Below are 14,501 nucleotides of genomic sequence, written 5' to 3'. Positions count from 1 at the left end.
CGAAAGCAAGTTGCATAGCTGCTGCGGCATTAAGTATTCATTATTATCTTGTTATTTGAAACTTTACAATCATGGTTGTCTGCGGCTACTCTGTCTGCATAAATATACACAAACTATGAAAGATAAACTAGTACAGTCAAGTACATAAGGAAGAGCGTCAAAAATACCAATTAATAGTCATAATTCATCCTGCTTTGCCTTTTTTGAAGGACGACGAGGAGCTACGGCTTTTTTCCGCTTGGTTGGTTGAGAGGCTTCCGCTTCTACCTGTGGAGCTTCCGTCTCTGCTTGTGGAGATACAGCCTCTCGTTTTAATTTGATATGCTTTGTAAGTGCTGAAAGTCCCTTTAATCGTCTGTCTTGCTGGCCTAGAATCTCAAGTTCATCAATAATTGAGAGTGGAGAGACCTTGCGGTTATGAGCTTCTGAGTCAATAAACTCAGGAATTTCTCGAAACCGCTGCCAGAATTTGCGGTCCTATGCTTTCTGTAAGTCCTTGAATTGATATAAATGTCAAATTTCCTTACTTTGGATGAAATTCCGCTTCGCCAACTTTTGAGATGCTTACCCTCCGGATTGAATGATCCGAAATGACGTTCCACCTCACGTAGAGGCGGCTTGACAGATGTCTGATTACCATCTGCATCATTTACCCCCTCACCAACACTCCAGCACGCCCATTGATCGTGAAGATCATATTTATCAAGTGTCTTTGATGGCTTCCAGCAGTCCCATAAATGCTCGGGTTGCTTGATAAGAGCAAATACTTGGTCCCATGTCACAGATTTCTGTCCAAAGACCGGAGGCCAAAAGAATTGTGGCTGACCTGTATTCACAAATTTGTATTTAGCAAACATATATATGGTAAAGGTGATAACCTACCCTGTTCTGTGAAAGCAGACGCACTCGGTAGCACTAAATCAACCTGTGAACGCTTCCGGCGAATGGTATGTGTTGGGGTTTTTGGAGATCCATTTGCAAATGCTCGGAAATCCCCATTTTCAGCCATATACACACCGGTGTCGTCGTTTTCACAGTTAGCACTTTCAAATGTGTCATGATTGGCTGTTGTGAGCTGCAGAGCAGGAAGTGGCTCATGAACTGCAGCTAAGAAAAGAGGTCAATAAATATTAAACACGACATGAAACAGCTATGTGACACACCCGATGATGCTGTAGACACTCTAGACGAGTAGTGGACTGCTGAATATCCCTTTGCCGGTGATAACACTTGAGTACGCTGCTCAACTATCTTCTGAATTCGAGCAACTTCAGCTAATTGAACACTTTGTGATGCAAGTAATGATCGGGTTTCTTCAAGGGCAAGCTGAAGGAGCTGATTCTGGATCCGCTGGAGATCAACCCTGCTTCCTGCACTCGCTTTCAACAAAGAAAAATCGTTTGGAAACTGGTGCTTCATCCAATTCTGGACATCTTGATGAGCAAAGGCCGGAAGCCGAAATAATGCTGATTCTGGTACTTCTTGAAAGATGGCAGCACCACACTAAAGTATAACATTAATACAACACTGTACAATTAACAAAGTTCTTACCTGGAACAGATAGGGACGTAGCTCCATAACCATTGACCAGTAGTTTGCGGCACCAGACAGATTTTGTCGTCCAACAACATCTGAATAGATTGTTTCAGCCATTGGGCATACAAGACACAGAAATACCTCGGGGATGTGAACATGACGCCAAATGGGGTCATACACCTCATGAGATTTATATCCATGTGCACCGAGTACAGCCTAATACGTGCACAGTCAGTTAGTAGGTTTTGGGATAATGAAGGGGAAAGTTTACCTCTTTTGGAAGTGCCGGTGCATAGGTATCATAATAAGTCTCTCCTCGTACCCATCCCATCCGAGATGTTACAGAGGGATCAACACTGAATTGAAATAAGTCATTAAGCATTTAACTAAATACATTTGAGCTTACCCCATGCGCTCTTGATTATATCCAAGGATATGACGTGGTAGATGTGCTTTCAAATGTGATGTGAATGCAGCAGAGGAAAATGCCTTAACATAGAGATTGTACAGGCTTTGCTCATGGTATGGAGTCGCATATGACTTTTTGCCATGTAGAACACGTACTTGTCGCCAGGTTTTATTGATCGACCAGTTGATATCTAATGCTGAGGTGATATCAATGACGTCGTGAAGGAAATGATGATAAAAAGCAAATGCTCCCAGTGGGCATTTAACTGGATCCAGGTGGGCAATAAATACACTATACACCGGATTAACTTTCTGAATAGTGTAGATAATATATCAGATAGGAACAAGTGAATTGAGAGCTTAAATTTACCGTTCTCATTCCTCTGCTAGCACCTGCCTTCTCCTCTCCTTGACATCCGAGAACACACGGAATGGCCGTCTCTTTATTTGGATGAAGAAAGACATATGGCTGCAGCTCAGCCAGTCGAAGCGCTCGGAAATCATCCCCACGGTTTCCTGATGCATTTTGTGCAGTCCAGCTCAAATGACCATTGATAACCGAACGTACTAGAAAACATTGTCAAATTATTACACCAAAGTATTCAAAAAGTTACTCACACTCTCGATGCATAAGAAAGCCTTTTCCAACACTGTTCATCTGCGCTTCTGTGATTCCGGAGAGAAATGTATTGGCCACAATGTCCGGCGCGTCCTCTTCGGGTATGAGGCCTCTGATGACATGGAATTAGCAACTTATAATCAGTGTAGCAGATTAAAAAGAAACAGACTCTCGAGCCCGTCGAAGAGCTTCATTCATACGACCTTTAAGTGCATCCCAAACATGGACATTGGTTGCTGGGCGCCGCTGGGAAAGACTGGGGTCTTTGGCTTCTTGCTCTTTACGGATACGAAGAGCACCAAAATATAGTTTCTTAATGTGTGACTGAGAATCAATGTAAGTTTTATACGTCATCTGATACACTAATATCAGGACTTACCGCGCCAATAAATGTACCAGGTATGTCAATGCCTTTGCGTGTTCGCTTTGGTCGCTCGGAACAGTACCGAATATACAATAATAGATGGTGGGCATCAACAATTTCATCTTTGATTTGACCCGTCTTCAAGGCATGACCACAAAAGATCTGAAAGATATTCAAGTTAGATTTGGAATGTGTATACATAGAGACAGCCAATGAATGACCTTCCAATCTTTGATAACCGCACTTTGAGTCTTAACTCCACCTGCTCGTCGATTATTCTCTGCACGTCTTGTCTCCTCGAGCCGGATCCGAGTTTGAAATTTGGTGTAACTTTCGCCTGGAAATGGTCCACCTTGCATTTGAGTCTCCAAGTCAGATTCATCGTCGTCTTCGAGGGCTGTGTGGTCTAGGAGCTCATCGTTGATCTCAAGAACCTCTCGAAATTCATCCTCAGGGTCACTATCACTATCATCATCGTACCCAAGAACCTCTTCAGCAGCAGCACCTTCAACCCCAAATTCTTGAACAAGGATTTCGTCGTTATTATCTCTCAACACGGAAACTGATGTGCTAGCATGTTGCGAGCTAGAAGATTGTAGCTCAGAAACTTCATTAGAAATTGATTCCTCCATGACAATTGGAGGATACCTGTTAACGCGACCCAAAAAACACACTAAGCATATAGAAATAAGAGTGTATAAAGTGTGCCACATACCAGTAGTCCGTCAACATCGTTCGAAGACGCTCTAAATTTGCACTCTTAGGTGGTGCCAAATTAGCATCAATACATGCTTCGCGAAGTGGCTCTTTCCGTCGTATAGCAGCTAGCCTAGACATGTACTGAGCGCGGGATATGTTGATAATACCATTGGCGTCGGTCGTAGGGATCATAATTTCAGCATGTTGAGCTTGCTCAGAAGACTCGGTGCGAGATAGTATGCGAGACTGCATTGGTTTACTCAGAAAAATTTGGTGGGGGAAAATGTATATTCATAAGACATCTTATAGAGTACATTCTTTTATTATGTTGTACTAGGTGATTTCAACGATGGGCCACTGGAGCGATGGAGAATGGACACTCACCAAAAGAAAATAACCGGTCATTTCACGTTGAATGGCACTCATGAGTTTGACCGGTGTTGTGCGCATATTGGCCAGTGCCACTAGAGGCCACAGACAAAAATCAATGGCGGCACATACCCGCAGTTGTCCGGTGCAGGTCGCGATGCTCACTGAATGCCTCAGTGAAAGTCACCCAGCTCTGTGACCCAGGGCCAAATTTGTGCGGTAGGTCACAGAACGTCTGTGACCTACCCCCAAGGAATGCCACGGGGGTCTCCTTGTTCCCTCCACTCCTACGATAAACAATAAAAATGTTAACCTTAGACATATACAGCCCAAAAAAAACAGAATACAAAAAACAAAAAGACCGCGAGAGCCCGAAAGACCCACAAAAACTGTACTCAGATGCCACTTTCCGTCTGTATCATTATATGCGGTTTGATGAAGGACTGACTGTGCTGGAGTACTGGGATTGGGATTGATTTGGAGCTCTGGGTTTGTCCTTGGTGTCATCGGCTTGATGGGTGGCAATTTCGATGAAAGGTGGTTCCTGGACGCCATGTTAGCGGGCGCCTGTCTGCGCCTGTCTGCTGCAGTGAATCTATCCGTGTATCTGGTATCTATCAACTCCTCTGGCAGTGTTCTTTGTTTGGGAGCTGGCCGACACGTTGCGGATGGTGAAATTGTCCCGAGGTGAAATCAAATCAAATAGCAAAATCGAATTCGGGTCCGTGCGTTGTTAACCCCTTGTCCTTGGCGCATATATCTGTATCCGTACATGTGCATTTGCATTCACATCGCATTCGCATTCGTGCTTATTCTGGGAAAGACGCTAGGAAATTTCCCTTGTCTGACTTGTTGCGGTCTGCGAGTGCGAGTGCGAGTGTGATGTCTGGTATACGTCCCTGAAATTATGCAGTGCAGTGGTCACTCTATCCGAGTGGAAGGGTGTGGTGCTAGGGCCTGGGACAAACCTGGGGACGCGGACACGGCTTCACGTTCTTCTGCTATGCGCATACCTATGAACTGTGAACTCTCAGTCTTTGAGTTGCAATTTTTGTTCTTCTCTTCTCTTCTCTGCTCTTTGTCCACTCAAGAGGAGAGCCTGAGTGTTGGGGAATCGGGGGTAGGGGGTAGGGAGGTCTATGTTTCCTCCTCTCTCCTCTCCTCTTCTTTCCTCGCTCTGAAGTCGAATTTCTTGCTTCACACTGTGAACCACGGTACTCTGTTTGTCTCTCTTGATGTGTGACTGTTGCTTGTCCTGTCTGCTTTCCTGTTGCTTTCTTGTCCTGGATATCAAAAGCGGAGTGTGGCATGTATGTGTATGGATACCTGCCTGCGCTGCGCAGCGGCTCTGCGCGCGCTCTGGCTAGTGATCCTTGAAAATAGCATAGGTCAGAGGACATCACTGATCCTCTTCCGCCCTTTGATTGAATGCTGAGAATACTGACGAGACTCGGACCTAGGGAGTCGAATGTGGCCTTGAGGTGTCGGAAAACTTGGAGTGGTGTGAGTCCTACTCCTGAGCTAGGCGGGCCCACTGTCATCAACTTGTGTTTAACATTATTATTGTTGTTGTTGGGATTTGACTATAGTTATCACTACTTTTTGTGAGCGTTGTGTCTGACGTAGATGAAGACAAGATGACAAGACATCGCGTGCGGTTTTTGGATTACATACCCACGTCAACGTCAATGTCCGCGTCCCCGATGTCCCATGGCTATGGTTATTAGGGTTATGTTGAATATGAAAGTCGTCTCGAATGACAGTGTGGGTATCGAATGCCAGTCTAGCCTTCAAACTGAAAGCTGAAAATTGAAAATCGAAAAACTTGAAAGCTCAAAAGTGGCCTTTGCAGCTCGTTCTTGTTCTCCCCATGAGGCGCGTTGATAGTAATAAATAAATAAGGTGGTAGACGATGCAAGGTATGAGTACCTGGGTAAGTGAGATGTGATCATGAGCTGTGAACGGCAGGGCGACACTTGAAATTTGGTGATTAAACTTTGAAGGACTTCGAACCTTTCATAAGTTGCTCATTTATCATTTTCGTGATCAATGTGGGATCCAGATTCTAGATCGATCGAGGTAAGGTATGATATTTGAAGAAATCCTCGAGCTGCATTGACGACAGGTAAAGACGAGGAAGGCTTGTGGCTTTGAGGGCTTTGAGGCGTTTTTGATACCATTTCTAGGTGATGATAGGATGCTGTGAACTTGTGGTATAGATATGATAGGGAATGTAAGGTAAGCTGTATTGTTATTAATATTTTGACTGCGAGGTGTTGAAGCTGTAGCGGGAGGGAGGGATCGTATGGTCGATTGTATAGATCATGGTTGCTATAGGTCGAGTCGAGATGTGGTGATGTGATATGTTAAGTTGAGGTTGATGTTGTAATCTGTTCCTAGAATCTCAACTTAGTCCTCCTGCCGGGCCTCTCAGACTATATCCCTTCTCCCTTCTTCATCATGAAGAGAAATCATGATCACGACCGTTCGCGAATGTTCTTACGATATTTATTATTTTTATTGCTGCAATTGGAGACTTAAAAATACAAATGCCGTAGGTGTCGTCTGTAATTCGACGGTGCGTAGGTTGAAGGGGGTTAACGGGTTACCAATCAAAGGACACGCTCGTCTACACTCGCACGTATGTATATAGGTACATATCTGCCCTGGACCTGTTTCGGGTTCACTAAGAAGAAGCAGGGGGGCAGATGGAACGACTGAAGAGGACAGAACAGGGACCGAGCATGGACCGGGAAGACTGCTAGACATGTTCTGAGTTTTTTGCTGAGTGTCAATTTAATTCGACAGGGTTGCGTTGGCTCGATTCGGGTTTGTTGGTTCTTGCAATTGGTTCTGGTTTCCTGCGACGGCGACGAAGACTAACGCGTTGGGTGTGTAGGGTCGAGGTGAGCTGTGTTCTGTCCGTTTGTGTTGTCCTGTGCTGCTTGTTGACCTTTGACGGTGCTAGCATTGCTGTTGAAAGAGAGACGACGAGCAATCAAGGGGTCTAGATTCAGAGACAACTGGTCCAAGCAGCTGACAACGCCGCAGTGTGCCCGTTTCAACTTGCTTCAGCCCTTTGTCTGCTACCACCGTCATCGTCTGGGATCTGAAATCCCCTCCGCCTGAGGAAGGAAGGATCAAGGAAGGGCGAGAGATGCCCCTTCCCGCACCCCAGGCCCACCAGGCCAACGGGGTCTCGTCGGAGTACATAGATATCGAGGTACGCACCGTTCTTCGCTCGCTTTTCTTTCATTGTCACTGTGGGGAGGAGGGATTTAGTGTGCTTTATATTTGGGTGACGGTATACTCATCACGCGTCTATCCCAGGCAGACTTGAGCGATCGCGATTCGAATGCGAATGCGCACGCGCGCACAGACCGGGACCCCCCGTCCACGTCCCCGCCCACCCCCGCGCTAGCACCCGCGCGCACCCGACGATCCATCGCCTCCGCCGCCCCGCGCGCAGGCTCTTCCCCCAACCATGACCACGACCACGACGCCGAGCTCCCGATCGCGAGTTCCCAGCGCCTCGTCGTGACTTCGCAGCTCCCCGCGTTCTGGCGCACGAAATGGGGCTATGTGCTTGGTGTCGTCGCGCTTCTTGCTGTTGTGGGCGGGATTGTGGGCGGGGTGCTGGGGAATAAGAGTAATGATGAGCCGGCGAGGAATCCGGGGAGTGTGCATACGACTATGTCTTCGTCGTCGTCGGGTGTGAGCTCAGGGATGATGCCAGCGCAGTCGACGACGGATGTGATGGAGAACCCTGAGATCCCGCATACGGTCGTTATGGCCGCTGTGACTGCGAATCCGATCAAGGGCCTGAACGCCGTTGTGACGGCGACGACGGTGCCGCTGGCATCGTCCATACCCAATCCCCCGGGTCGGAATCTGTTGCGGTATGCGTATGCGGCGCCGCTTGTGTCGTAGGTGCTCACAAGGTTAGTTCACGCACGCTGCACTGCGCGCTACGTATACTATACTACGTGTGTTTTGTTGTGCCAAGCCACGCCCACGCCGCCTTTCACGCTAACTTTTACCGTCACCTTTGCCTTCACCGTCATCGTTAATGCCACATCAACCCTTCTTCTTCGCCTTCATTGCATTGTTCACCGTCACCATCCATCACACACCCACACCGACGCCCTCACACGGCGTCAAAAACCAAAAACTACAAATCACAAATCAAAATTACAATCCATAAATCATAAAACACAAATCACACACATATCCATCCTCTCGAAAACACGAATCCACCCTCCCTCTCCTCCCTTTCACTCCCAGTCTCGGGCTAAGTCTTCCCTCTTCCATCGTCACTCTGACATGCACACACACGAATTTTCTACCCGCTACGCTACTCTGCTCCCTATCACTGCTTCCTATGCTTGATATACTATCCCTCTCGTTGTCCCCACTCCCTGGTGCGCTCCCCGCCCTCTGCAGTGTCCCCCACCCCTTGCCAGTTTTCCATGCTACCCCTCTCCGGTGTTTTTTGATACCAGTGCCTCGTGCATTCGCCTTCCCTGTTTCCCTCCCCCTCCCCCTCCCCCTCCCCTATTGCGTTTCGATGCTTGATGCTGCTTTTTGAATGGTGCGAGCCTGCGAGATTGCGAGAACCGACGGTCTATATCCATATCCATTGACCATTATCCGCGGGACTTACACAAGATATTCCTGGACATTTTCGGTGTCACGACGCAGATAATGATGAATATCCACTTCGCTGCCTCATCGCCTTTGTGTCGACCGGCAAATAACGATGATCATTCACTTCGCTGGTGCAGTGCTTTTGTACCTGCCTACCACATTCGCATCTGCATCCCTGTCCGCATCCATATTTGTCTCCACATCCGTTTCCATGATCTATGTCTGTATCTGTACCTTATGCGAGCGACTAGGAGCAGGATTGGGCTGGGGCTGGGGCTGGTACCGGTACCGGGAGTAGGACTGTTCTTCCCCTTTTTTATTTTGATTTGGACGAGTATTGCGGTATTAGGGTCTAGGGCGGTGCGATGCGGGGATCGCTAGCACCTGGCGTTTGGGTCTTGTGCTTTTGTATGGGTTGTACTGATTTACTGCGGCTTCACTTCTCATTTTCACTTTGGTTTACACGGGCTTAGATGTTTCTCTTTTGGGTGCTTGGGTGCTTATATACGTCTCTTTTTTTTTCTTCATTTGGAGTACTTGCTATTTCTACATAGATACACTTTTTTGGGCTTTTGGGCTTTTGGGCATATGACTTTGTTTTATGCGATTCGTTTTGTTTCTTTGGGGGGCTTTGGGTCTTTGGGTTTGGGTTCTTGGGAATTCTTTTTTTTTTTTTGGGTCTTTTGTTGGGCTTTTTGAGTGTCTTTTTTTTTTTCCTCTTCGTATTTGGTTTTTGGGGGTTGTATATGTTTAGGGTTAACCTTTGTCGTTGTTCAACTTCATCGTGGTCGTTATATTGATATCGATTTTTTGGTGCTTATATGAAAAAGGCTATCGGCGCTAGATATAAATATATGCATGTTTTGTATATAGTATTGTCTACATGCTAGTAGGTGCGGATGGAACAAGGGAGGAAGGTGAAAGTATGATACTCGGTTCAGGGCTGTTAGGCCGTATGGATGCGCCCGCTTCTGATATCATTACGGCGATGAACGATGGTGATTGCAGAATGAACGAGAGGAATAAAATGGAAAATTACCAATACGCATAAGAAAGCAGCGCAGAGATACGTTTTCGTTAGTTCAGAAGCGTAATGCTGATTTTGGGACGACGGGAATTATGATAAAGAATGTGACAAGGCCAAAAAAGAAGGACCTACACGACATGCTGAATGAGACGGATTTCCTAAAGAGAAATAAATACTGGGGTCGCTTTCAAGCTTTAGCGCTATAGAAATTCAAGCGCTCAACTCTCAGCGCTCTGCGCGTGCTTCGTGCGTCGTGCTTAATTTGCGGATTCTGTCTTCGGGCGTCTGGGATGGAATCATGGATGGATGCCTCGGATGCTTCTTACAATGCGATATACTGTACTGCAGCAAAGGACACGGAAAAGGCCAATGCGAATGATACGATAGCTTATATTTATGATCACGATTTGCCACATATAATTATAGGTTTTGTAAATTTGTCAAGGTGCACTTACTTGTTGCACCCACGCATACTATACTATACTATACATACCGCCGAGCAGGTCGGACAGATGGACAGGACAGGCGTGCGCTGGCCGCCCGCTCCTCCCGCGACATAATTGAATTTGGAATTGATCCTGTGAGGCTGTACGTACCTTTGATTCGCTTCGCTTTTTGATCCCCTCCGTATTGGATTGGATTGGGCTTTGACTGGCGTTTCGTGTTTTCTTCCTCTTCCTCTTCCTCTACCTCCTCGTCCGTTGTCCGTTCTTCAGCAGCTCGGCGCTCAGCTCTCACCTTTGGCTTTTAGATCCGACCAGGAGCCGGTTCTGATATCGCACACCAGGCTTGATATTTGACGGGGCAGAGATAAAGTGATAAAGGGATAGAGAGAAGAGAAGAAAGAAAAGAAAAACATACGATGGCGTCTAATGGAGGACATCAGCAGGAATATGACGCGGCGCTGTTGGCGTCTGCGCCTGCGGCGACCAAGGCGCAGCTTCAGGTGAGCCTTTCTTTCTTTTTGTTTTGTTTTTAGCTTCTGGTTTGCTTTCGGTTTTTTTTGCTCCCGTTTCCTTTTCTACGTCGTGAAAGCTGAACACACGAACCATATGGAATTTCCACACAGAGCGGATACAACCCGGACCTCCTCGTCGAAAAACCGAGCACGCCCACACAGCAAGGGTCCGACCTCGAAGCCGCCCTTCCACCCACCGCCAACCCCACGCACACAACCGCCAACGCCCACAGAATGCAGCAGCGACAGCCGTTCTACCGCACACGCAAGGGCATCGTTATCATCGTCATTGCACTCGTCGTGGTGATAGCGGCGGCGGTGGGCGGGGGCGTGGGCGGGTCGAAGAAGAAGCATGGGAGCGATGCGGTCGTTGCGCCGACTGGGCCGGATGATGGTGGGAATGGTAATGGGAGTGGGGCGCCGCCGCAGGTTTCCTCGGACGGCTCGAGTTCCAGCACAACGGGGACGGGGACGGGGACGGGGACGAGCACGAGCACGAGTGCGGGGACGGGCGCGTCGCAGGGTGTGGGTGACCCGAACGCGCCGCAGCCGCAGCCGGGGCCGTCGCAGGGCGCGACGCCGACGCAGGGGGGTGTGATTGGGAGGCCTACGGAGTCGGCGGCGACGGCTGTGGCGGGGGCGGTGGGGACGGGGACTGATGCGAATGCGGTGGGACAGCTCGTTGGCGGGTCGACGTGAGCGTGGGCGCTGGGGTGTGACTGGTGAACGGTGACGGTGACTGGTGATGGTGACGGTGATGGTGACGGTGAAAGATGGACGGATGGACGTTGAAAGGGCGGACAGCGGGCGTTGGTGTGATGATCATGAACTATGGTATGTGTTTTGCTTGATTTTTTGGTCGACTTGTCATTATCATTTTCTGTGCGCTTCCAAGTCGAATGGTTAATTTGATAGCTGATTATACTTCTATACAGCTAGATTTCTTTTTTATTTTCTGTTTTCTCTGCCTGCTACTTTGGACTGGACTGGATGGGATGGGAGGCTCGTCTAGCAACTCCGCCAAAATACCTGCTGCATGCTACCGTTGGAACTCTATCTGTTGTTTTTGTATCTTGTCTCTTCAAATTGTGTAATGTATATTTGACTTATCGTCTATCTCACTTATCTTTTGTCGTGGAAGATCATAAGGCGAACCTCAGGCTAAAGACTGCGCCTCAGCTTGAAGGAGCGCCGCTGGGGTGGTTTCAATTCTGGGTGGGAGTTTATTTTTTTAAAATTGACATTGATGTTCCCAGTGTGGTATATATGGACCTTTGCCTTGTGCGCTGATATTCTAAATTCAGCTGCTGTGGTTGGGTGGAAGACTGGGTATGGATTAATCGACGGCAACGCAACACCCCCCTGAAGATCTCGTCGGCGGTATCGATGCAGATCCTCTTAATTACTCGGACACAAGTCATATTCGCGCTGACTTGTGGTTGTTGCTAGAACGTCTCACAGCATCTGTCGTCTGGTGGTACTGTATGTCGCAATAGAAAAGCGCTATACCCGGCCTTCTGACATCTTCCTCGAAGTCTAGACCTGCATCTGTTCCGTCGGCACGCTGTGAAATCCTTGGGGCTCTACCAGGTTTTACCTGTGTGTATGGGAGAGTTCGCATCTATTACTGGGTCAAACATTGATGAACTGTATAATGGTCAATGTGTTTTGCATTACAGCCGTCATGTCTATAAGTATGTCCGTCTGCGGAGTGATATATTTGTGTCGGGTTGGCGTTACTTACTTGCTACCTGCTGTTTTGTGAGGGGGGTAGAGGGGTGAGGTGGTACTACTACATAGTGTGAGTGGATCGTGAGGGGGAAGTGAAGTGAATATAAAGAAATATAATGAGAGTAAATGAGAGCAAGATCAGATGAGAGACGCAACGAAAAAAGCAACACACACACACACAAAAGCGTGAGCGCGACTGACTAGAAAAGTCAAAAAAACAGAAAAAGAGGGCAATTTCTGTATGTATGTATAATATATATCAAAAAATAAAAAAAATCCAGAGTTGTTTTTCAGGTATGTGGACGTGTGTCAGGGAGCGTCTGTTGGGATACGACGGTGGTGCGATACGCAGGCGGGCTGAGCGGGCTCTCGGTGCGATGGATACTCTCCGCGCCGAATCTGCTGCTGTCCGACGCGAGCTTGCGGATGCTCCGCGGGGTGCCCTCTTGAGTCGGGTGCGCAGCTACTGGTGCTGTGTTCGCGGGCTGCCGCAGGATCCCAGCGACCTCGCTCGCAAGCGCATGGATGTTCAGGTTCGCAGTTTGCTGCATCTGCTGGTGATGATCCACGGACGCTGCCCCAGCGCTGGAGTTACCAGTGAAGGACATCGCAGTGGACCCGAACGACGTCTGCCTGTCCAGCATGTGCGGTTCGACCATCAACGTCCTCGGCACACCCGGGGGGAACTGCGGCTGCTGCACGACCTCGCCGCGTCTATTAGGCGACATCGACATCGACATCGACATCGACGGGGCGGACGCGGGGGCGGGCGTGGGTGTTGCCTGGCGCGTGGCGCTGAGGCTGCGCGCGGCTTCGAGCTGCTTCGCCTCGGCGAACGCCTCGCTGGGCCTGCGGCGTACTGGCGCGGGGTTGTACCGGAAGAAGTTGGCGTCGTCCGAGGTGGGCGAGTCCGGTGCGCCGGGTGGGCCTGTGCGTCGCGATTTTTGGACGCGCAGGAGCCAGAGGATGAGGATGAGGCCGAGGATGAGGACGGCGGCGCCGCCTACGGCGCCTCCGACGATTGCGCCGAGGTGTGAGGAGGAGGAGGAGTGGGCGGCGGCGGCGGTGGATGTGTCGGAGGGAGAGGTGGTGGAGGAGCTTGTTGTTGAGGAGGAGGTGGAGGAGTCGGAGGGGGTTGGGGTGGAGGGAGGGATGGAGACGGGCGTGGATGGGATTGCGGGTGTTTGGGTGGCAAAGGCGCCTATGCCTGTCAGCGCTATTTGGAAGTTAGGCTGGGGAGGTTTTGGTTTGTTAGTGGGTGTGGTTGTGGTTGGGTGGTTAGTGTTGGGAGGGGTCTGCGCTTACTTGGGGCGTTCCTGTCACCTGCTGTGCTGCTGCTCTGAAACTTGTGTACGCAGCAATGCTCGGGGGGTTGATAACGCTGATATACCGTCTATGAATTCCTTTGCATTCATCAAGATACTGTGGACATTTCTTACCCAACCATGCCGGAAACCGCGCAATGAGATGTTGGCTGTGTCATCTCGCAGAAGAACCAGATGGCTATGTAAGACCGACAGAAAGACATTCAGATGGTAATCATTAGTCGTCCTGGTTCGCGAATTCTGAAATTTGGTTGCTGTGGGACTTACGTTCGCTGACATTTGTGATGTGCAGATCCCATGTCATAGGATGCTGCGTGTCGTTATTCTGCGTCCCAGCAGGACCACTGCTGAAGCCCCCCGGAAGGGGCGAGCAAGGGTTGGCAAAGCTCGATTGTGTAACAGTATGAAAGCTGCGGAAAAGAAAAAGGAATAGGAATAGGAAAGTCAAACTGAGGCTGGGAGACGTGGATCAGGTACACACTTACAATCCCGCGAAAATGAATGTGATTGTGTCATTTAACCCAGCGGATATGGTTGCGGGATCGAAGAAGCTTCCCTGGAGGCCGACTTTCACCTAAACAGTTCCAATCCCGATACCAATACCAAACAGAGCTTAGCGTAGAATCACCGTGCAGCAGGAGTCATTTTCGTGGGTATTGTGCTTACCGTGTGAGTGGTCTGCGCGGTGACGAGGAGCGCACCGTGCAAGGCGGCGGTGGCGGCGAGAACGAGCGTCAGCGGCGGGAACTGCGGGAAGGCCATTCTGCAGGGGGAGGGTGCATGAAAATGGTGTGTTGTCAAGGAGGGGGGGGTTCAGG

The 14,501-nt window shown here is 49.1% G+C and overlaps 4 protein-coding genes across 4 annotated transcripts; 2 read left to right on the top strand and 2 right to left on the bottom strand.

Annotated features, from left to right (window-relative positions):
• Positions 1 to 177: 177 nt before the first annotated feature.
• JR316_0010482 (uncharacterized protein) lies at positions 178 to 3,878 on the bottom strand (the record flags this gene model as incomplete). The annotated part of the gene is made up of 13 exons (XM_047896150.1): positions 178 to 477; positions 528 to 826; positions 883 to 1,107; positions 1,164 to 1,503; positions 1,552 to 1,752; positions 1,808 to 1,892; positions 1,943 to 2,256; positions 2,315 to 2,511; positions 2,563 to 2,675; positions 2,733 to 2,887; positions 2,943 to 3,089; positions 3,149 to 3,575; positions 3,643 to 3,878. The coding sequence occupies 13 exons, from the start codon at positions 3,876 to 3,878 to the stop codon at positions 178 to 180; spliced, it is 3,039 nt and encodes a 1,012-aa protein (XP_047744195.1).
• A 3,274-nt stretch (positions 3,879 to 7,152) lies between these two features.
• Positions 7,153 to 7,925, top strand: JR316_0010481 (uncharacterized protein; the record flags this gene model as incomplete). The annotated part of the gene is made up of 2 exons (XM_047896149.1): positions 7,153 to 7,218; positions 7,326 to 7,925. 2 exons carry the CDS (start codon positions 7,153 to 7,155, stop codon positions 7,923 to 7,925), a joined length of 666 nt encoding a protein of 221 aa, XP_047744194.1.
• Positions 7,926 to 10,531: 2,606 nt separating this feature from the next.
• On the top strand, positions 10,532 to 11,326 carry JR316_0010480 (uncharacterized protein; the record flags this gene model as incomplete). The annotated part of the gene is made up of 2 exons (XM_047896148.1): positions 10,532 to 10,615; positions 10,739 to 11,326. The coding sequence occupies 2 exons, from the start codon at positions 10,532 to 10,534 to the stop codon at positions 11,324 to 11,326; spliced, it is 672 nt and encodes a 223-aa protein (XP_047744193.1).
• Positions 11,327 to 12,648: 1,322 nt separating this feature from the next.
• JR316_0010479 (uncharacterized protein) lies at positions 12,649 to 14,445 on the bottom strand (the record flags this gene model as incomplete). Its single annotated transcript, XM_047896147.1, has 6 exons — positions 12,649 to 13,590; positions 13,664 to 13,751; positions 13,798 to 13,861; positions 13,951 to 14,093; positions 14,169 to 14,257; positions 14,350 to 14,445. 6 exons carry the CDS (start codon positions 14,443 to 14,445, stop codon positions 12,649 to 12,651), a joined length of 1,422 nt encoding a protein of 473 aa, XP_047744192.1.
• Between the last annotated feature and the right edge of the window lie 56 nt (positions 14,446 to 14,501).

The sequence above is a fragment of the Psilocybe cubensis genome, chromosome 10, assembly GCF_017499595.1.
Source record: "Psilocybe cubensis strain MGC-MH-2018 chromosome 10, whole genome shotgun sequence".
NCBI lineage: Eukaryota > Fungi > Basidiomycota > Agaricomycetes > Agaricales > Agrocybaceae > Psilocybe > Psilocybe cubensis.
Note: the sequence above shows the minus strand (reverse complement) of the source record. Positions and strands in the feature narration are given on the sequence as shown.